The following is a 21,446-nucleotide window of genomic DNA, read 5'->3' as shown; positions in this document are numbered from 1 at the left end:
TCAACCAAGGCCGTTAATAATTAGACTAGGGGTCTTTTATGGCTTGCATCCTAGCAGCCACAATTTCTTGTGACCACACACAATGATTTCAATAGAATCAAGCCAACAGGGAATATAACTCAGTGTTGCAGGTCTTTTTTTGGATATATATATATATATATATATATATATATATATGTGTGTGATACAGGTGACCCTTGTCTTGCTATATCTTGTTGTGGTAGTGATATGTGGTTTTGTAGAAGAGTTTGCAATAGATAGGTTCTGAGTAAGATTGGGGGGGGCCCCCCCATCAATTTTGGTAACATTTTGTTCAGATTAACTGGGTCAGCGCACTTATGTAAACTTGTATATAATGATATGTCTTTTTTTTACGGTATCATTTTTATTGTTTTATGAAACATAAAAGAGAAGGAAAATGGGAGAAAAGGGGGAGCAACGGACAATACAATAGTTTAGCACGTCAGGTTTACATACAGTGATATACATATTGATATAGTAGGTATTTGCAGTGGTGCCAGTCTGTATACCTTACACTAAGGTGATATACCCATTGGCTTAAGATGCATAGATTAATTGTGTAATGGCCTTGTGTAATGGCAGGATTTAGCTCCAGCCATGGGGACCAGATTTTTTCGAATTTTGCTGGACAGCCACGTGGTATGTCATTTTTAATCTTATATTGATGTATTTGTATACTTATAATCTCATTTATTCACATCTTTGGTGCACACTAGAAATCATAACACTGTAATGTGTGGATTTTTGAAACAGCACTGAATTACTACTGAGTTTTAATGGTTGCATGGGGTATTAACCAAACTAAGGCACTATATTGCACTTATGATATTTTATCAATAAATTATGGCATGGATCACTTTGCATCACTTTGTTCACTTTACTGCCGTAGTCACTTTATGGCATGTTTACACTGATGTTACTTCCTGTATTCTTGTTCACTATGGGCATAAATAGGGCATGGGGTAAGTAGCATGGTTGCCTTGATAAAGGTCCCAATGGGGACCAAAACCTAATGTTGGCTGTTGCTTTTTGTTTTTTTTAAATATAATTGATTTTTTGTAATAAAAACTGTGTTGCTTGTCTTTTTTTTTTATTATATTTAATGTAAAATAGCTACACTCGCTTATTATAGGCTGTCATATAAAGCAGGGCACTTGCATGACCTAAATGTATAGTGAAAAAGAAATGAAGTTTATTTGTTATTCCAATAAGAACAAATAAACTTCCTTTCTTTTATATATGTTTTGTTTGTCACTCCAGATGAAGGTTTCTACATGAGACCAAAACGTAGAGTAATAAACCTTTCTATTTTTGCATTTATATTTTTCTCACAATTCTGTAAATCCTAGGAGTGCTGTCCTTGTTCCAGTATATATCATACTGTATCTACTTAGAATAGACAATGCCATGAATATCCTGTGAAACAGCGCATAGTGATGTGGTCTGTTATAATTGGCACTTAGTTATGTAATTTCTACCACACATTGTGTTATAATAAACAATTTACCCCCTGTTGTAAAATATGAGGATATTAGAAATGACCTCAAATTTCCATGAACTGTAAAAAATCATTCAGCCTTCGGCTTTGAGCTTATATATAGTCACGGAACTCCTTGGTGTCTTATAATAGCCGTATATTTTACAATAGCGGGTACTTTACTCACTTTTAAGAGTCATCATTAAGAGCTTGCCACAGTTCACTCAGATTTGTTCTCTATTTACTTGCATACAATCTTTTAAATCATATTTCTGAAAGGATGAACTCACTTCCAGCCCTTTCCTGGAGGTGATCATTTGAAAATAATACTCACTGAACATAAACCAGTTTGTTTTTTTAAAAACTTGCTTTATTACATTACATAATTATTTTCTGTAGATCTAAAAGAACAAACAAAAAGTGATTAGCTTATAATATTTAAACAGTACATTTAATTTTTTTTTTTTGACAGGTATAGGATCTATTAACTGGAATGCTTGGGCCTTGGGTGTTAGATAATGCCTCTTGCATGGAGAATTATGCTTTAAAAACTACTATGATTATTGGTGCCATTGCTCCATGCTGGCTTATTTAACATCAAGTACAAGGTACTGTCTTGTTATTATTGACACAAAAAAGTAAAAGTGAAGTATTAAATAGCAATGCTGTGTTTCAGGGCCAATCTGGGCTTCCAGATAATATACCATCTGTATGATTACTGGAGTCAACACATTTTTATTGTTTTAAAAGCCACACGCTCACATGAAACATCAAAGCAAAGTTGCTAAATGAATTGCTCAATCACGGTAGGAGGAGGATTGTTTTCCTTATAAGTCACTACAACAATGATAACTTATCTTATCAAACTTAACATGAACAACAGTACAAGGAAACAGACTCATAAAAGAGACTTAAAATAACACGGATGAGCAAGCCAATTCATATGCTAGTTCTTCTAAAAATATTAAGATCAGAAAATGTACATTTGTTACAACAAACATTAAAAACTATACAATTATTCTAGAAAATTCAAGGCTATTCAGCAGAAATTGTTTCACAGGAAAGCAGCTTTACAAAAATTAAAGAATATTCCAGATTTCCAGTTTTAAAGCAGATGTTTCTTAATTTGCATTACTGTACAATTTATTTCAAAACAGGGAATTAAAATGTTGATTTCCTTAGGTCTCAAGAAATGCCGCCATTGGATGAAAGTTTCTGCCTTTTTTTCAAAAGTTTCCCAGGAGGTCCAGTTACAGTTTGGTCACATCAGCACTGAGTGAATCTAAAATATTTCCAGTTTCTCAGGTTATTCATTTTTTTGGATCCGGTTTAGTTATTTTCCTGCGACTGTGCAATTGCCTGCAAAACCACACAAAATGTACAAAAAGATATCACATGACTATGTTGGACTATAACCCATATCATTACTCCACCATGATTTGCTCACTATCCTCACTATAGATCAGTTTCATAAACTGTTGGGACAGAGGAATGATAATGTAACAGCAGCAGACGTAAGCACTAAGACAGTAGCAATACAGATTTATCTTGAAGGACACACTTTCTACTTTGTGTTGTAAATACTAAAGAGCTGGAAGTCAGTGGTAAACAGCAGTAGTTTAAATATAAAATCAATCTGATGGGCCATTATTTACTGTAAGGTATTTTAGAACATTTTAAAAAACACAGCTTAATTATATTAAAAAGGCTGAACTTGAAAGCTGCAATGGATTTTTAATGCCCAAACCCACCTCAGGGCTCCACAGAGCTTGCTTAGAATATCCGTGTTTTATGTGGAAAAATGGAACATCATTGCTCTGCCTCTGATGTGTGTTTTTTCCACTTATTCCTTCATTTACATTTATAAAGTGCAAGTTTTAAACTCGACAATGGATAGCCAAATATAATAAAAGTCACAGTAAGAGGGACTCAATATACCCAGTTGCATAACACCACGATTTCATTATTCCACCAAATCCAATACTTTTTCCTACCAACTTCCAACAATTTGTACAGTGAACAGGTAACCACACCCTGAGTGTTTTAAGACATAATCCCATTTTTAGCTGTTTTTAGACAACTCATTCATGCCTGAAGGCTGTCATAGTATAGATTGGTAAATTGTGTGTGCTGGGTTTACTTGGAAGGGTTCAACATGGACTATAACTGTATGAAGGTACAAACTAACTTACATGTAAAAATTCCTCCTATCAAAGCCCTGCGATATACTTACAAAAGGAGTTCTGTCTCCATACTTGCTCCAAAAAGTCATTTTCACTGAATTTGTGTGTCCAGTCCTCTGATCGAATGTGTGGCACTCATTAAATGGAGGGCTGTATAAATGGAGGCTTACAGCAGGCTCTGTATGGCTCGGGTTCTCTACACGATGGAGGCCAATAGAATCTATGGTTGTCCGAATAGGAATAAAAAAAAATGTTTTAGCAAATCAGATACATTTATATACAGTTGATTAAACTTAAGAATACAAACAATTGTGTTTAAAGTTAAATCAGCCAGTTTTGAATTTGAATGAAGAAAATGTTTGTTTGTTTTTTTTAATAAAAATGAAGGCATGAAGAATGAATTGTGGTCTTGATAAGTTACTGTGAGAGGAGGGACAGTATTTGCAGGGTTCATTTTTCTGATTCTATAAGGGAGTCTCAAAGCAACCGATACGAATTCAACCTGACTGGCAATGAGGGTGATATGTCAAACTACAAACTGGGCTGGTGGGGCTTTTACCAAAGATGAAAAAAAAAAAAAAAGCCCATACTAAAAGGTCAATTAGAAGTATGTCCAGTTTGTATAGATGAAACTGAATTTGAGTAATGTGCCCCAAAGTACTGACAGTTTTAGTAACAAAGTGCAACATTATTGTACATAACAGATTAGCGAGGAATGTTTGAAAGAAAAATAACCTTGAACTTAAAGCATATTACCAATGATAATGATAGAGAAAAGTCTATAGTCACGCCTTTAATTATTAGAAATGTAAAAGATATCTAGCTATGAGATTAATAAATATGTTTGACGGTTATACTGAAGGTTTACAAATGATTCATTCTACTTCTTTCAGTGAATATAATGTATTGTCCTTGGTATCCAGCTGTACAAAGAAAATATATTCTCTAGGGCAGTGATCCCCAACCAGCGGCTCAGGGGCAACATGTTGCTCACCAACCCCTTGGATGTTGCTCCCAGTGCCCCCAAACCAGGTAGTTATTTTTTAATTCCTGACTTGGGGGCAAGATTTGGTTGAATAAAAACAAGATTTACTACCAAATAAAGCCCCCTGTAAGCTGATAGTGTGCATAGAGGCTGCCTAATAGCCAATCACAGCCCTTATTTGGCAGCTCCATGAACTTTTATGGTGTTTGTGTTGCTCTCCAAGTCTTTTTATATTTGACTGTGGCTCACAGGTAAAAAAGGTTGGGGACCCCTTTCTTAATTTTTTTTTTAAATTTAATTTTCACTCTATATAATACCTTGCAGTCCATAGTAACTTATTTGACAAATTCACATTGATCCTAAACAATTCTTTTGCTTATTAAATGTTCAAGTGCTCAGAGAAACATCAATTCATTCTTTGGGTTTAGATCCCCTTTAATGCAACAGAGTTTTCGGTTTGAGGGTTTTTTTATATAAATATGCTAGCACATAAGAAAAAAAAAAAATGGAAACTTTTTTTTTTTTTTTATGCAATTCAGTTTTAAAATAAATTTGAACATTTGTGTGCAAATTCCAGGCAGTTGCATTCACTTTAGTGGCAGGCATCAGTGACCAGGGCCTTAAAACTGTTTTAAAGTTCTTGTTGTGCAGAGGTCCATGTGCAAACACCAAGGGGCTGATTTACTAACCCACGAATCCGACCCGAATTGGAAAAGTTCCGACTTGAAAACGAACATTTTGCGACTTTCATATTTTTTCGGCGTCTTTACGAATTTTTCGTTACCAATACGATTTTTTTTTTTTACGAAAAATTCGTAAAGACGCCGAAAAAAACGCAAAATACCGATCATTACGAAAAAAACGCAATCGGACTCATTTCGACCCGTTCGTGGGTTAGTAAATGTGCCCCCAAGTATCATACATTTTTACAAAACATAAATCAAAGGACAATCCACAAGTAACTGCTAAACATATATGTATGCATCTGAAAATAATGTATGGATTTTTATGATTGTATCCCTTTACTAGGAATCCATGATATACATTACCATTAATATAGGCACATTGATTCAGCTTCAATACACCTTCTGCCTTCTTCACCATTTCAGTGTTACTTTTTTTCTTGGGCCACTCATACAGAGTTTCTTTGAGGCTTCCCTGAAGGATTTTCAAGAAGCAGTGGGAGTTGGCATGGTCATGGATACTGCTGTAGATGGGAAAAAAAAAAAAAAAAAAAAAAAAAATCTTAGCTCAGTATTTACAGAGGAGCTGGAATATAAAGTAATTTTTCCTACTCATCCTGTAAAACAAGGCAGTACATCGCATGGAAACATTTTTATCCAAATCAAGGTCATATTGTAAGATATATCAAGTTTCTGTTGCACATTTCTCATTAGACTTACACCAGCTCATCTTGCTCACAGACTCATGAATTCACCACATGGAGTTTTGGATAGGAGCAGGGACCTATTTTCCTCTGTCTCTAACACTTAGGGCTGTGACACACGGGAAGATTAATCGCCCGCACCAAATCTCCCTTGTCGCGGGCGACTAACCTCCCCAAATTGCCATCCCACCGGCGAAAATGTAAATTGTTGGTGGGATGGCATACACGGCGCCTTTTCCTATCAAGGCAACTTCCGCGATTTCGGAAAAACGCAGCGCCGCGTATGCCATCGCACTGGAGATTTACATTTTTGCCGGTGGGATGGCATTTTGGGGAGATTAGTCGCCCGCGACAAGGGAGATTTGTCTCGGGTGACTATTCTGCCCCGTGTACCAGAGCCCTTAATATTGAATCTATGGGGCACATTTACTAATCCACGGATCCGAATGGGAAAAAATTCGGAAGCTTTCGGTCCGTTCGTCGATTAGTAAATGTGCCCCTATGTGTTCATTTCCAATTGTGTTGTTTCCCAGCATGTTTTATTCATGTTGTTTTAAGTGTACAGTGCTGCATATACACAAGAAGCACTATGTAATTACAAAACATGTATCCGGTAATGTATTTTTTTTCTACCTCTGGTCAAATTGTAGGTTTCAGAGGATTTCCAAGTGAATAAAAAAAACCCTTAACAGGATTAAAGGTTAAAAACCTCTTGATAAAGCTTTTTAAGATGATTTTATTAAGCTTTGCAGTCTCTTCAACTTTAACAAGGTTGGCATTGCCAATGCTAATATACTGAAAATAAAGTGAATAATGCATGTGCAAGACCCTTATGTTTGATCCATTGCTACTTTTATTAAGTTAATGCTAAAGCCTGAAGCCTTTGAACTTTGGTGTTGGCATAACGTTTCTGGATGGCAAGAAATTTTATTTTGGGGGAAAAAAAAAAAAAAAAAAAAAAACATTTTATGGAAAGTTTAATTATTTTTGGAAAAGTTAAGGGGAAGAGAGAAGAGGACCACTGGCAATAAGGTGAATGGATTTAAAGATAATCATGGCCATATGTGAAACAGAAGACTGGACCTTCTGCAGAAACACTAATGATACGGTCACCAGGAGTTGTAATAGACACGATTGTATGTTCTATTAAGCTAGACAGGGTTATAGTTAGCATTTAACTACCCCATAGAGGCTACTTATGAATCTGTCCATTAGGACCTTGTTTGAAATATACACTTAATACAGAGCCCTTAGCCAATCAGAAGTAGTCATCGAGGGGGTGACAGAGGCTACTAGTTTTAAATTTCTACTACTAGTGGAGCACACAGACAGTGAAAAATACTTTGGCACATCAAATGTGTTCAGCCATGTCCTTTACAATGAATGGGAGGGAGATACAGTGTAATATTACACACACTATTAATGCTAAATATAATGCAAAATCTACTTTCATTTAGGATCTCCAAAATCAGACTCATTAAAAGTCAAATTAGCTACTGCAAATAAAAATCAGTCCTAAATTTCATTGCTAGAGTTTAAAATAGGTTGAACTACAAAAGCTGTCAGAAGAATCAGGAATATGTTGTTGCTTGAAAGTTACAAGATTTTTTACTTTGAACTAGTGAGAAAGAACAAACCATTTGCCATGCGCAGAAAGACAATTATGTAGTGCTGGAGGCTAAAAGCAACATAGTTATTGACTTAAAAACAGAAGCAGAGCTGTGTACGTGGAGGAATGCACCCGAGACACTGGCGGAGCTGCTCAAGACAAAACATGAGGGAACTTCTGAAGACAAATTGAACTGATGAATCAACTGTTGGGTAGTGCATGTGGTAAACAAGTCATGGATAAAAAAAAAAAAAAAAAGTGAGGACTCATTCAGTTTAGCAATACAGGTGGAATCAGTTCAGCCAAACAGCTAATATCTAGTAGTCATTATAATTTATTTTTAGATTTTCACTATCAGTTTAAGGCAGTTTAAAAGGTAGCATTATTTCCAAGCCACACATCAAAAGTATAAATGGAAGCAATTCAGTTCCAAACTAAGTCAACTTTATGATTACCTGTAGGAGACACACCCTAGTTTTTTCAGGTTAAAGCCATCTGTGTTACAAAATACTGAATATATGGAGGGCACTCTGATTAGTCGCAGACAACTGAACAACATTAAGGCCAAGGTGCAGAAGCAATCTGTTTTGCCATATTCACCAGTGGGTAAAGCTGTACAAAACTGTATATTATAATATATGCTTTTAAACCACGTGAACTAGCCAGAAGATGTGCCTGGAGTCACATCACTTCATTTTCTGTAGGCCATTAAGAGTCCATTATTACTGGGCTTCCCTGACCCAAACATGTCTATGACAACTTGCCAGATATTTTTGGCTTGTTCTAAAATAGGACAATCAGGGCCATGGTGGATAGAGCATCAAATTTATGATTTATACATGGTACTTCAGTCCCATTATTTAGATTTGGGAAGTTTATACAGAATCTTCAGTTCAGCTCTGACACTCCACTACGATCTTCACTATAATTTGAAAAATCTCAAACTCTTGAGCACCAATGCAACCACAGAACCTACCAGAAGTACTGCTACACACTCCTGAAGCTCCTCTGTAACTATATTACATTGCTAGGGTACAGAGACAGATACTTGTGGGGTTAAAGAGGTGTGCATTAGAATCTAAAAGATTGTGCTAGGCTGCTGAACTATGAGTTATCCGTTTTTTTTGGAAAAATTATTTGTTGTTTTGGATTTACTGCACCTGGAGTCTTTGAATTTGTAGGTATAGATACAACATACTAATTATTTTACTTATATATTTTTACTTATGTTACTTTATGAACGGATATACAAACATACGTTTTGGCAAGAGTATACAATTTTCTTTTGTCCTGGTTGATATATTTATAATTAATCCAAAAAATCCAATGCTTACCTGCCATGTCCTTCTCCCCAGCACAGGATCATTAGATTGAACTTTCCATTTCCCTCATCCACAAGATTTCGGGTGTACCTAGAAACAACACAGAGGGCATTGGAGAACTACACTTGAACTATTCAAGGAAAGCAATGTATAATTCAGTACAAATGTTACATGGTGACCATGCATTAAGCCTACAGGTAACAATGAATTAAAATGTTAAGTTGGGCAATGCCTCTGTAGCTTTTAAACAGAATATAAAAATTTGTTTGAAAAAAAAAAAAATAAATATGGAACTGCAACATCACTCAATGGCTTCTAAAACAAATAAAGTACTAAAAAGGCACTAACTTAATGGAATGAAAACTATATTATAAACTATATATAAAAATAAGCTTCATTGCACTGAAATAAGAAACTTTAGAAATACAATCAAAAAATGTATCTGTACTCTTGCTCTTTCATTCAGGAGCTGGGAGTCCAATTTTGAATGACAGATCTAATACAGCCTTTGGTAGGGAGGGGCTCCTTATACCTACAAGTTGTATAGGAACTCACTCTTAAAATCACCAGTAAACCTGTCTCTGCATGTAGGTTTTGTGCCAAAGCCAGTTATTTTGTTAGATTAGGAATCAATTATTTGAGTAAACTCTAATGTATCTGCTAAAAAAGGAGCCCGCCCTAAGAAGTATTGGATCTAACTGTCAATCAAAATCAGACACCCGACTCCTGCATGAAGAGAAAATGAGAAACCCATGATAAAAGGGAGAACAGTGCACATAAACTTGATTTTGGAAACAGGAATGGAATTTTTAATTGATTATATTTAAAAAAAAGGTCATATTTCAGTAAGACACAGCTTTTATTAAATGTGTTAGTTCCACTCTAAAAAGGAGATTAATGAGCTGGAAAGATAAAAGGAATGGAAGACTAAAGCTATTTGGAGCAACTATTATGGCTTGGGTTGTTTCTCTGGGTAAAAAGAGCTTGAGAGGGGACATGATTACTCTTCACAAGTACAGTAGAGTACAATATAATGTAGTAGTTATGCGTGGGACAGCCTGAAGCCTACAGTTGGGCGGGTTCAGGCAGACACTTGCACTTCTCTCAAAGAAAGGCTGGCGCTATAGTCGAAACGTCAGTTTCTCTGGTTCATTAAAAACCCTTTGTATCCTCATAAGTCCTGTGAGAGCAGCTTATATCTGAGATATATATCTCAGATATAAATGTGATAAAAGTGCTCAAAGGAAAACAAGTTTATTGTTTTGTGTCAGTGCAATATCATAATTATCAATGGGTAAGCCTCAAGGACAAGCAGAGGATTCATGGCATTCTGTGAATCACCGAAATATAAACCGACCTGAAATTGTTTACAAGGCAAAGGTGATCATGTTGATTGCTGCACAGATAGTAACTGGATAAGATACAGTAGCACATTGCTTGTAAGCAATTCCTTCCAGTTTCATCTGACTTGTGAGTGCACTCCCGGGTCTGGCCAATAACTAATGGAGGGGTCACCCACATGCTAAGTTGGTAATTGTGTGGGAGCAAAGCACTAGAATCTCCCCTTGTGCCCTTGTTAGACATTCTTCCATTAACCCCACTGATTAGAAATAATGATACTTTACACACCAGCTGAAACAGAGCTTTATTATGGTGGAAGCTGTATTTGTATTGTATAACTAAGTAAAAGCAAAGAAGGGCTGTCTATACTGTAGCCATCCAGCGGTTGATATACCAAGACTTCCAAAATATTCATCTGGAGGGATAAGTAGATGTATAACAGATCTGCTTCCATTGGCTTCTGCTGTATTTGGAAACGTAGGTACACATGATATTTCTGCTGTACTGAGCCCATTGTTCTGTAGTGTTTTAAACTTCATGTTTACCCCAGTTTTCCAATAAAGCACTATGGGGACAATGTTTGTATCTGCCCGTATCTTTGCCTAGGAACACCAGGACTTGAAAGCATGACAACAGGGGGCTAGTGTTGTAACATACTGCTTTGATATTCTAGGGAAAAACTATTCCAAATGCAGTAGCACTAGCATTGTCCCCTGGCTTTCCCAATTCAGCTGAAGTCACAGACACAGCAGGTATGTCTTGCACAGTGTCTGGCTCACTGAAGTTCCCACCAAACCTGACAGTTTTTATATGGCTTTCATGCAGTATAGCCAACAGGCAGTTAAAATAAGGTCACATTTTCCAGTTACAGAATAGTTGTTTTTCTAACCTGCATAATTTAGATTTGGCAGACTCCTTAGAACTCTGTAATTATAGTTTATGATGTCAGTGCTACTAAAAGGGAAGAAATAGAATAGAAAAGGTGCAAGTGGCATCCCATGTTGTCATGTCAATTTGCTGAGTGCTGGCCAACTAAATTGTGATTTACTTTTCATCTGACAGAGCTGACATTTAGGGAGTTATTTAATAAAGGGCACTAAGTTTGCCTAGGAGCAGTAACCCATAGCAACCAATCAACAGGTAGAATTTACTGGTCACCCGTTTAAAAGCAAACACCTTATTGGTTGCCATGGGTTACTGCTCCTGGGCAAACTTAGTGCTTTTTATTACAAATGGGGATTAGACATTTAGACATGCTGGCTGGATGGATCAGTACATGCATTTTAATGGTCATCTAATTCTTTGCTCCAGTGCTCATGTTTGCTCAGTCAAATACTTTATTTTTTCTGGCACTTATGTGCTATGAGATAGAATACTCTAAACAGACGCAAATGGTGTATACTTAGTTCTGTAGTTTGGCTTCATGACCCTGAAATGGATGCCCAGCTTCTAGAACTTTGTGTTCTTCGTGTGAAAAATAGTGGAAGAACAAGCATCAGTTCTGTCAGGCAAATACATCTGACCTCAGTGGAGCACAGTTATGTGCCAAAACAAACGAGCCTCTTGAACACAACAATGTTCACGGAGAGAAGCAGAGGTCCCTTATATACCAGCCTCATTGGTTGTTTGCTAGTCACATGCCCTCATGTGACCGACAGCACCCACCTCTGTCAGTCAATGCTCAATTAAAGTCCTATAAATTGTAAATAAAGCATTTGCAAAAGAATTATGTTTTCCCATTCTAAATGTATGGTGAAAGGCATGATTAAAGCTAACTACACCCCAGAATATGTAGGCCGATACCACATAGGGCCAATCCTTGGCCAGTGGAAAAATGCAGGCAGAGAATCCGCCCTTACCTTGCACCAGCCTCCCACCCTGCTGCACGTGGAAGCATTGTGTCCGTAGGGGCGGATTCTCTGCCTGCATTTTTCCACTGGCCAAGGATCAGCCCTGCGTAGTATCAGCTTTAGATTGCCAATACCAGGCTTTGGACTCAAATGAGAGTCAGCAAACCTAGGGTCAACTAAACACAGGAAGTGCATAGAGAGCCATAACCTGTATTAGCAGTCTCAAACAGAGCTATATCCGATATTTCAGAAATTACTTAAAATAGAACATTAATGTAAATTGCAATTGTGCCCCAGAGGGTCACTGGGCAAATGTTCATCATTTAGTTTTGTTTTTTCGCATGAAACGGTAACGCCACTACCTAGTAAAAGGCATTGTAAATACACTGACTCTTATTGCACTGCAAATTGACTCTTAGCACTTTCAGTCTGGCCACTCTTGGGTGCGTGTGAATTAAAAGTCTTGTTGTCAGGTTGGGTACCCACACACAGCTTCTTTAAACAAAGAAATTGTAAAGGCCACAGGAATACCTGGGACAAGTCTTCTCATGGCATTGCTATGCAAGAAAATATCCCTGGCCGGATTGGTTTTTTTTAAGAGAAAAAGCACCAGCTCAGGGTATCCCTTACAGTTTAGACAATATAATCTTAGTAGTTTAGTGTGGCATTATCGTTATCTTTCCTTCCACAGACAAACTCCAATATGCAGTACAGAATGAAGCCAAATGAACTCCAGTAGCATTTTAAAACCACAAACACTTTTATTTGTTAGGAAACATATTATGGGATGTCATGCTTGATAAATTGGCAAATAAAGCATGCATATAAAGTAGACCCTGTTTTAAGTAGGGTAACACTTCTGTTCAGATGTTGCCCAATAAATGTAAATTTAACAAGTTAAGTCCTGCATTTATGGATATTATAGACATGCAAGAACATTTTAAAACTGCTTAAGGCATATGCATTCTGTCTCGCTGACAAACATACCATAACCTTCCAAGTGTAGAATCACCTTTTGCAATTGTCATTGCTATTGAAAGCAGTATCTTTTTGCCTTGTGATATTTTCTGCAATGATTCTAAACTTAAAGACTACCTTTTGGAACACTCACACAGCATCTGATCTGGGAACTGGCACTTATAAATTTAGTGTCACCCACTGTGACCTACAGCAATTATATTTGCCTACTTGTGTCTGTAAGTTACCCTCCCATATAGATTGTAAGCTCTACGGGGCAGGGACCTCCATCCTCTTGTGTCTTTGACTCTTAACTTATTGTAACTGTATCTTGTATTTATTGTTATACTTTGCATTTATCTATTATCTTAATAACCCCCTGTTTGTATTAATGTATTCTACTGTACAGCGCTGCGTACATAAGTAGCGCTTTATAAATAAAGATATACATACATACAATGATGTTTCTTACTTGTAAAAAAACATGTAGCAGAGGCAAGTGAGACCTGGTGGAGAATTGGATTCTACTAAATGGGTCTGAACCAAAAATGCTGGGGAAAAAAAAAAAAAAAAAAAGTACCTCTCCTGTCTCCACATGCAGGGGGGGGGGCAGGGGCAAGTAGCCCACCCCTGTTGCTAGGTAACTAGTATTCCTAGGTATAAAAGTATTTGTACCAGTGTTTAATAGGAAGAAAATGCATAGGGTTAAAATGAAGTGATGCTTAGCTGGCTGTAAGAGCACCTATTGGCACAGTGTAACACTTGCATAAGAGATATCCTCACAAGGTGGTGTGCCAACGTGCTACAGATAAAGCCAGATTTGATTATAAAAAAGGTATTTAAGCTACCTGAGAAAAAAAAAAAGGGGGGGGGGTGATTAAGCAAAAGTAGCACAGATTAAAGGAGACATTTTAATGTGAAAATCAATAAATACCTGATTGGTATGTGAATGATTTACCAATGAATTTAAATGGGTACTGTCACGCATGTGAAGCACAGTAACCCCTATGCAGTTTTAGTTTCAGGTTTCATAGAACTGCATATTTTTATAACTAATGTGCTTTAGATTTCACTCGCCTTTCTAGCTTTTTCATTCTATGGCAAAAAATTGGGAATGAAGTGAAAGGTGGCCATAAATGCATAGCTACAGTTTGGCCATTATAAGCCTTACTGTTCCACCTTCTTTACCTTTATAGGGCCTCATGGCACCATCCTGCTGGTGCTTCTTACTTGCCACAAGAGGTGCTGCCACATCTAGAAATAAGAGGGAGCATTGTCACTCCAAGAATGATCTGATCAGTAGGGTTTGGCTATAAATGTGTAAGGTCCTACTGGCCAGTAGCCAACAATTTGGTCTATATAGTGAGGGGTTGGATAACAAAACTGACCACCTTTAAAAGGTGTGGTTCACCCCCTAAGGTAATTTTGATCCTAGCAACCAGATACCTGCTGAACAAAAGTTGAACTAATTAAAGGAGACATATTGGATAAATGGGAAAAACCCTAATTTTGTAGGCAATTATGAATAATACACATTGCTGGTTTCACTTTGGGCTAAACATTAATCCTATCTGTAAAAATGGCCCCTTTATTGGAGCTCCCTATAGATCCTATCAGTTCTCTGTCCCTGTTTCAAATGAAGGGTGGGCGTGTCCTAACGGTCCCTGCCAGAAGCACAGTAGGAGGGGGATAGCCAATCACAGCCCTGCACTCACACAAGCACAGACAGGCTTCAGTTCCCTATCAGGTCAGCCTAGTTGCTAATTGGTTCCTATCCTACAGTGCATTGTACTGAGAGCCGCCGGCCCCCCGGCACATCCAGAGAATTCAGCCAGCAGGAAGTGGAACGGATGGGCGGGGCTAGTTGGGCTTTGGTGGAATTTCTCAATAAATCAATCTGAAACAACTTTTTAAGCACAATCCTTCTATATCTAGGAGTATAATTCACTGGTACACAGGGCCAGAACTAGGGGTAGGCAGAAGAAGCAGCTGCCTAGGGCGCAACGATTGGGTGGCGCCAGACAGGAGCCTCTCCTGCCTACCCCTAGTCCTGCTACTTGTCATTGCCCCCGCCGCTTGTAATTAGCAGTGGAGGCAATGACCAATCGGATCGCACCCCCCTTGCGTTTGCTTTGGCGCGCATGCGCCGTTCAAGGAGAGGGGGAGTGGCCGAATGCCTAAGCACACGCAAGGGGGTGGGGGGTGGCTGACCGGGTTACCTAGGGCGCCCGGTCGGCTTGGCCCGCCCCTGCTGGTACATTCATAATTTTTATAGGATATGTCTCCTTTAAATAACTACAAATAAAAATGAAGACCAATTGCAAATTGTCTCAGAAAATTACTCTCTACGTCAGTGATCCCCAACCAGTGGCTCAGGGACAACATGTTGCTCCCCAACCCCTTGGATGTTGCTCTCAGTGCCCCCAAACCAGGTAGTTATTTTTGAATTCCTGACTTGGTGGCAAGTTTTGGTTGAATAAAAATAAGATTTCCTACCAAATAAAGCCTCCTGTAAGCGGATAGTGTGCATATAGGCTGCCTAATAGCCAATCTTATCTCTTATTTGGCACCTCCATGAACTGTTATGGTGCTTGTGTTGCTCTCCAAGTCTTTTTACATTTGACTGTGGCTCACGAGTAAGAAAGGTTGGGGATCCCTGCTTTACCTCATACTAAAAATGAACTCAAAGGTGAACAACCCCTTCTAAATCAAAAGCAGTTGCATGAAGCTGGCAGTATATGACTGAGGATTAGGATCACTGTCCAAGGTGTGGGGTCTGCAACATGGTTTTTGGCTAAAACATTAGTGCAAGTTAATAAATATTATGTGGCCAAAATGAAGACAGATTTATTAATGAGGCACATTGATGCATCAGTGCGGTTACTGCCCAACATGAGAAATCATGAACCTCGCATCCATGTTGGGTATTTTGAAAATCAGCTGCAAAACCTTTGCAAGATCATGCTAATTGCTGTTATTAACAACAATATATTGCGTTAAACATTAAATTCAGTAATATGCGATGATGACGACATGAACGACATCACTGGCACCAGGTCCATTGGCACAGTGGGGGGGGGGGCGCACCCCGCATAGGGAAGGAAGGCCGCCGGATCAGTAGACACGTGTAAGAAGTGCCCCATTGCTACCATAGAGCAGGCGCCCCTACCTCTGGGCTTCAGTCTAAAGGAAAGTTAATTTGCCCCCACATTTTTAGGAAACTGTTTCAGCGTCCAAAAACGCTCGTTTTTTTCCCAGCAGCAAGATGCAGTAATCGGAGTCGCAGCATCTTTTTGTTAGAAAGTTACGTAAACCATGAACTCGGGCTGATGTGGCTGCAGCCGGTCGGAGAGGCGCGATTGGCTCCCGGGCACACGCCCCCTACACACCCCCGGATCGGCCGGGAATCAGCAGGCTCTGCGTGGCAGCCAAAGGGGAACCCAATTGTGTGTGTGGGGGGGGGATCGGCAGCTACTGTGTGCCTTATCCATATGCCCTGCTACTGTTCCTATTGCGATTGTGTATTATGCTTTATATATAGGCGCCTGTCTGTCATAGCGTGATGGGAGTTGCACTACAATAAATGATAAAGGGTCCCAAGTTAAGGACCCCTCTATTTTCAGCAAGTTAAGTATTTACTGGCTCACCTTCAGATAATCCCATTCACACCCACTGGTCCTGCAACTGCACAAGTAGTTCATTTAATGCGGTTTATAATTAACAGGGAGGCTAGACTGTCTAGCGCAGATCGTAAGTTATAATAGTATATAACAGGTGCAGAACTGCGCGAAATGCAAAGGAAACTAAGGTGAATAAAAAAAAACCAGGCAGAAAAAGAAGATTCTGGGCGACTAGCGCTAAGTCGCAAATGAATAACTAGCAGCGCTTTCTGCCAAACAAGCTGCACCTCAGCCTCCCCATTTTACAGATACACCCACTACTTGTTTGGATCGGATTTTGTTCCCGACTTGTATCCAACAGAGGCGGATTCTTCTAGAGCCCCTGCCCGAGCCAAGTCTGCGCCTATAAAGTTCATTCAGCGATTTGCCAGGAAGGCACAGAAAATGCAGCCAAAATATCCCCCCATTAAGTGTAAATGGTACATGCCATAGTACTTACTGCAACAAATGATTAGTAATTAGTTTTGCAGTCAATCAGCCCCTTGTGTTATGCAGAAAAAAAGTACTGCAGGCAAAATGGCACTTTAGACAAAGACAGAAAGAAAGAAAAAACGCAGCCCATATGGCAGCTTCAGCGCAGATCCAAGCCGCAAACCGACACACTATTAATTTACAGAATGCATTGCACAGATACACATGTATAGGGTTAAGATCATTGCCATTACCTGTACTGGTCAAACTTGGCAAATTTCATCCATTCCCTTGGGTTGCTTTCATAGGACTCCACTATAGCCTGCACCTCCTCTATATTCACTTTATCACTGGCAAATATCTCATGCAGGATCTGGATCAGCTCATCCAGGGTGTTGGGCTTTAGCACTTCAGTCTGCTCCATGTTGCACTACTGCTGTGTGAGGGAAGCTTCACAAGCTCATTCACATGAAACAATTGGGCTGCCTTGCAGGCTTTCTTCACTATTTATGCTCTCACACTTACAGAGGGCTGTACCAAGTTTCCAAGGGGTGGAAAGGCAGATAAATCCACTGTTTTTCTCTTGTTGCAGTTATCCCTTACTGTTGGCAAGAAAAGCACATTCCTTGGCCAGCAATTGGGCTTGTTCTGAAAAGATCAATTTGTTCTTTATTTCCTGGTAATACAGTTAAACTGGAGTTGCTGTGAGACATCCACCTTCCCCATATGCAATGATGCCAATAATTCTGCTAGCAGCCCCACCGTCCAGCTCTTGCTGTGCTTCAATACATTCCTAAGACCTAACATAGACCCTTCCCAGCAGCCTCAACAACAACAGAACTCCCCAATGCCCAGACAGAAACTCTTAAATACACAGAGAATATATTGTAGTAGAGAAAATCTACTTTGTTTGGTTAAAGGGTAACTCCAACTTAAAAGTGATTAAATTCTAAGTAGCTTTCCACTATATATTAATAACACTTTATTTGTTCCTTTCTGTTCACTGACTCTTGAAACAATGTTGCTGGAGGTCTGTTTCTGTTTGTGTAACATTGTTGCTGGGGTCAGAGCCAGAAGAGCAGAGAATATAAACAACCAGACAAATACAGCTTTCAACAGCAATTACAATACATTTACAAACAATTTTAAAACCATTATTGATGTATATTGGAAATTCATGTTAATTCAAAAATAAAAAAAAGTTTTTGGATGGAGATCCCTTTAACTATTAAAGCTTATTGAATAACCCTCTCTATGCATCACTAAAAACCAAGGTATCATTTAAAAGGAAAGTTCAGCTCTGTGTTAAAAGTATACAGTATAACAGAATGTCTGTAATAATAAAACAGTACATTCTACATGATGCTATAATATATATATATATATATATATATAAAATTAAATATTATTGGATGCAAAACAATCTAATTGGGTTTACTTAATGTTTAAATAATTCTTTAGACTTAATGTATGGAGGTCCAAATTATGCACCCCTTATCTGGAAATCTCCAGATCCTGAACATTCTGGATAACAGGTCCAGTGTTTTTGTTCAGGTCCTCTCCTATTCATCCTTTAGTCTCACATTCTCTAATTCAAACCATTTGCTTGGTTTCTTGTAATAATTGGACCTTAGCAAGCAGAATTTACAAACTGAGCTGGAGAACAAAGAGCTCAGGGAGGCTCACTGTTAGTACCATTTACTGGGGAAAACCCACAGCAACAAAGGCAACCAAGCCACCTTGCATGGCCCTGCAGCCTGCCCTGTTGGAGGTCACCTAAAGCTTTGTTAACCAATGCTCACGCAATAGAGACAAGCATTTCAATATACATTAATGGGTTTCCCCATTCTTTGTTATATAACATAGTTCCATGCTGTCATTGCACCTGAAGATGGTAATTGGCAGCCGCCCAAAACACTGTGCAAGTCAGCACTATTTGCACAGTATGCACTCAATGTAATAAGTAACTATAGTGCATAAAAAAGAAGGGGGGATACCTCTGAATGCAAATTGAAGCGCTTATTCTTTAAGAATTTGGATCTCAGCTTGCCAGACTGTGGACGCATATAGTACCCAAATTACAAACAGCCAATGGATGTGATGAGTGTGGAAAATGTGTACTTTCTGATGACAGGTGGACACCATGACACAATAATGGCTGTACCAATAATGTATGTGCAAAAGCAATAATTAGAGCTACCTCTAGAGTTGTAGCAAACACACCAGTTTACCAGTACAGGGCAACAGTGCATTATATTTTTATTACTTGAAAGCTCTTTCATTTTTCAGTGTTACTGTTCCTTTAAAGGAACAGTAACACTAAAAAATGAAAGAGTTATAAAGTAATAAAGTAATAAATATATAATGCACTGTTGCCCTGCACTGGTAAAACTGGTGTGTTTGCTACAGTAACACTACTATAATTTATATAAATAAGCTGCTGTGTAGCCACGGGGGCAGCCAATCAAGCTGGAAAAAAGGAGAAAATGCACAGGTTACATAGCAGATAACAGATAAGCTCTGTAGAATACAATAGTGTTTTATCTGTTATCTGCTATGTGCCTGTGCCTTTTCTCCTTTGAATGGCTGCCTCCATGGCTACATAGCAGCTTATTTATATAAATTACAGTAGACTTTCTGAAGTAAACACACAACAACACAGCAGCACATTATATTTTAGTTACTTTTATTTTTTGGTGTTACTGTTCCTTTAATATTGGGTATTTTCACATCTTGGCTTTAAAGGCACCAACACCGGGCATAGTATATCAGGGAGAGATGGTGACTATAGTAGCAGTGGGGGGGGGGAATAATAGCCTCTGGGAAGGGACTGTGGCTGTGGGATGTGGGGTAGCAGGTATAGTAGAGAGAGATGGTGCCTATAGTAGCAGTTGGATAATAACCTCAGGGAAGGGACTGTGGGAAAGCAGGTATAGTAGGGAGTAGATTGTGCCTATAGTAGCAGTGGGGGGATAATAGCCTCTGGGAAGGGACTATGGCTGTGGGATGTGGGATAGCAGGTATAGTAGAGAGAGATGGTGCCTATAGTAGCAGTTGGATAATAACCTCAGGGAAGGGACTGTGGGAAAGCAGGTATAGTAGGGAGAGATGGTGCCTATAGTAGCAGTGGGATAATAGCCTCGGGGAAGGGACTGTGGGAAAGCAGGTATAGTAGGGAGAGATGGTGCCTATAGTAGCAGTGGGGGGATAATAGCCTCTGGGAAGGGACTGTGGCTGTGGGAAAGCAGGTACAGTAGGGAGTAGATTGTGCCTATAGTAGCAGTGGATGGATAATAGCCTCGGGGGAAGGGACTGTGGCTGTGGGATAGCAGGTATAGTAGGGGAGATGGTGCCTATAGTAGCAGTGGGATAATAGCCTCGGGGAAGGGACTGTGGCTGTGGGATAGCAGGTATAGTAGGGGAGATGGAGCCTATAGTAGCAGTTGGATAATAGCCTCGGGGAAGGGACTGTGGGATAGCAGGTATAGTAGGGAGAGATGGTGCCTATAGTAGCAGTGGGATAATAGCCTCGGGGAAGGGACTGTGGCTGTGGGATAGCAGGTATAGTAGGGGAGATGGTGCCTATAGTAGCAGTGGGATAATAGCCTCGGGGAAGGGACTGTGGCTGTGGCATAGTAGGTATAGTAGGGAGAGATGGTGCCTATAGTAGCAGTGGGATAATAGCCTCGGGGAAGGGACTGTGGGAAAGCAGGTACAGTAGGGAGTAGATTGTGCCTATAGTAGCAGTGGAGGGATAATAGCCTCTGGGAAGGGACTGTGGCTGTGGGATAGCAGGTATAGTAGGGAGAGATGGTGCCTATAGTAGCAGTTGGATAATAGCCTCGGGGAAGGGACTGTGGGATAGCAGGTATAGTAGGGAGAGATGGTGCCTATAGTAGCAGTTGGATAATAGCCTCGGGGAAGGGACTGTGGGATAGCAGGTATAGTAGGGAGAGATGGTGCCTATAGTAGCAGTTGGATAATAGCCTCTGGGAAGGGACTGTGGGAAAGCAGGTATAGTAGGGAGAGATGGTGCCTATAGTAGCAGTGGAATAATAGCCTTGGGGAAGGGACTGTGGGAAAGCAGGTATAGTAGGGAGTAGACTGTGCCTATATAGAAGATTGAAGTTTTTTTTTACCAAGCAATCCTTATTAAGGGTTTTACATTTCTTTATATGTAAATGTATGTGCTGTTCTTAATTGGCTCAAAAGGAATAGGCATC

General features: G+C 39.2%; 1 protein-coding gene across 1 annotated transcript; it reads right to left on the bottom strand.

The window, feature by feature from the left end:
- Nucleotides 1-1,857: 1,857 nt before the first annotated feature.
- cdo1 (cysteine dioxygenase type 1) lies at nucleotides 1,858-17,679 on the bottom strand. The gene is made up of 5 exons (NM_203801.1): nucleotides 17,478-17,679; nucleotides 8,997-9,074; nucleotides 5,716-5,873; nucleotides 3,732-3,901; nucleotides 1,858-2,857 (listed from the first exon to the last, which is right to left on the bottom strand). The coding sequence occupies exons 1-5, from the start codon at nucleotides 17,645-17,647 to the stop codon at nucleotides 2,828-2,830; spliced, it is 606 nt and encodes a 201-aa protein (NP_989132.1). The 5' UTR covers nucleotides 17,648-17,679; the 3' UTR covers nucleotides 1,858-2,827.
- Nucleotides 17,680-21,446: the final 3,767 nt, after the last annotated feature.

Source organism: Xenopus tropicalis, chromosome 1, assembly GCF_000004195.4.
Source record: "Xenopus tropicalis strain Nigerian chromosome 1, UCB_Xtro_10.0, whole genome shotgun sequence".
Taxonomy (NCBI): Eukaryota; Metazoa; Chordata; class Amphibia; order Anura; family Pipidae; genus Xenopus; species Xenopus tropicalis.
This window is presented reverse-complemented; position numbering and strand designations above follow the sequence as displayed.

What these genes read in the sequence shown, in the direction of transcription:
- cdo1 (NM_203801.1), bottom strand. Translation starts at nt 17,647, where the DNA reads ATGGAGCAGACTGAAGTGCTAAAGCCCAACACCCTGGATGAGCTGATC. An exon ending in TGGGGAGAAGGACATGGCAG is followed by an intron (nt 5,874 to 8,996) that starts GTAAGCATTGGA and finishes TCCCATCTACAG; the next exon opens with CAGTATCCATGACCATGCCA. An exon ending in ATGGAGACAGAACTCCTTTT is followed by an intron (nt 2,858 to 3,731) that starts GTAAGTATATCG and finishes GTGGTTTTGCAG; the next exon opens with GCAATTGCACAGTCGCAGGA.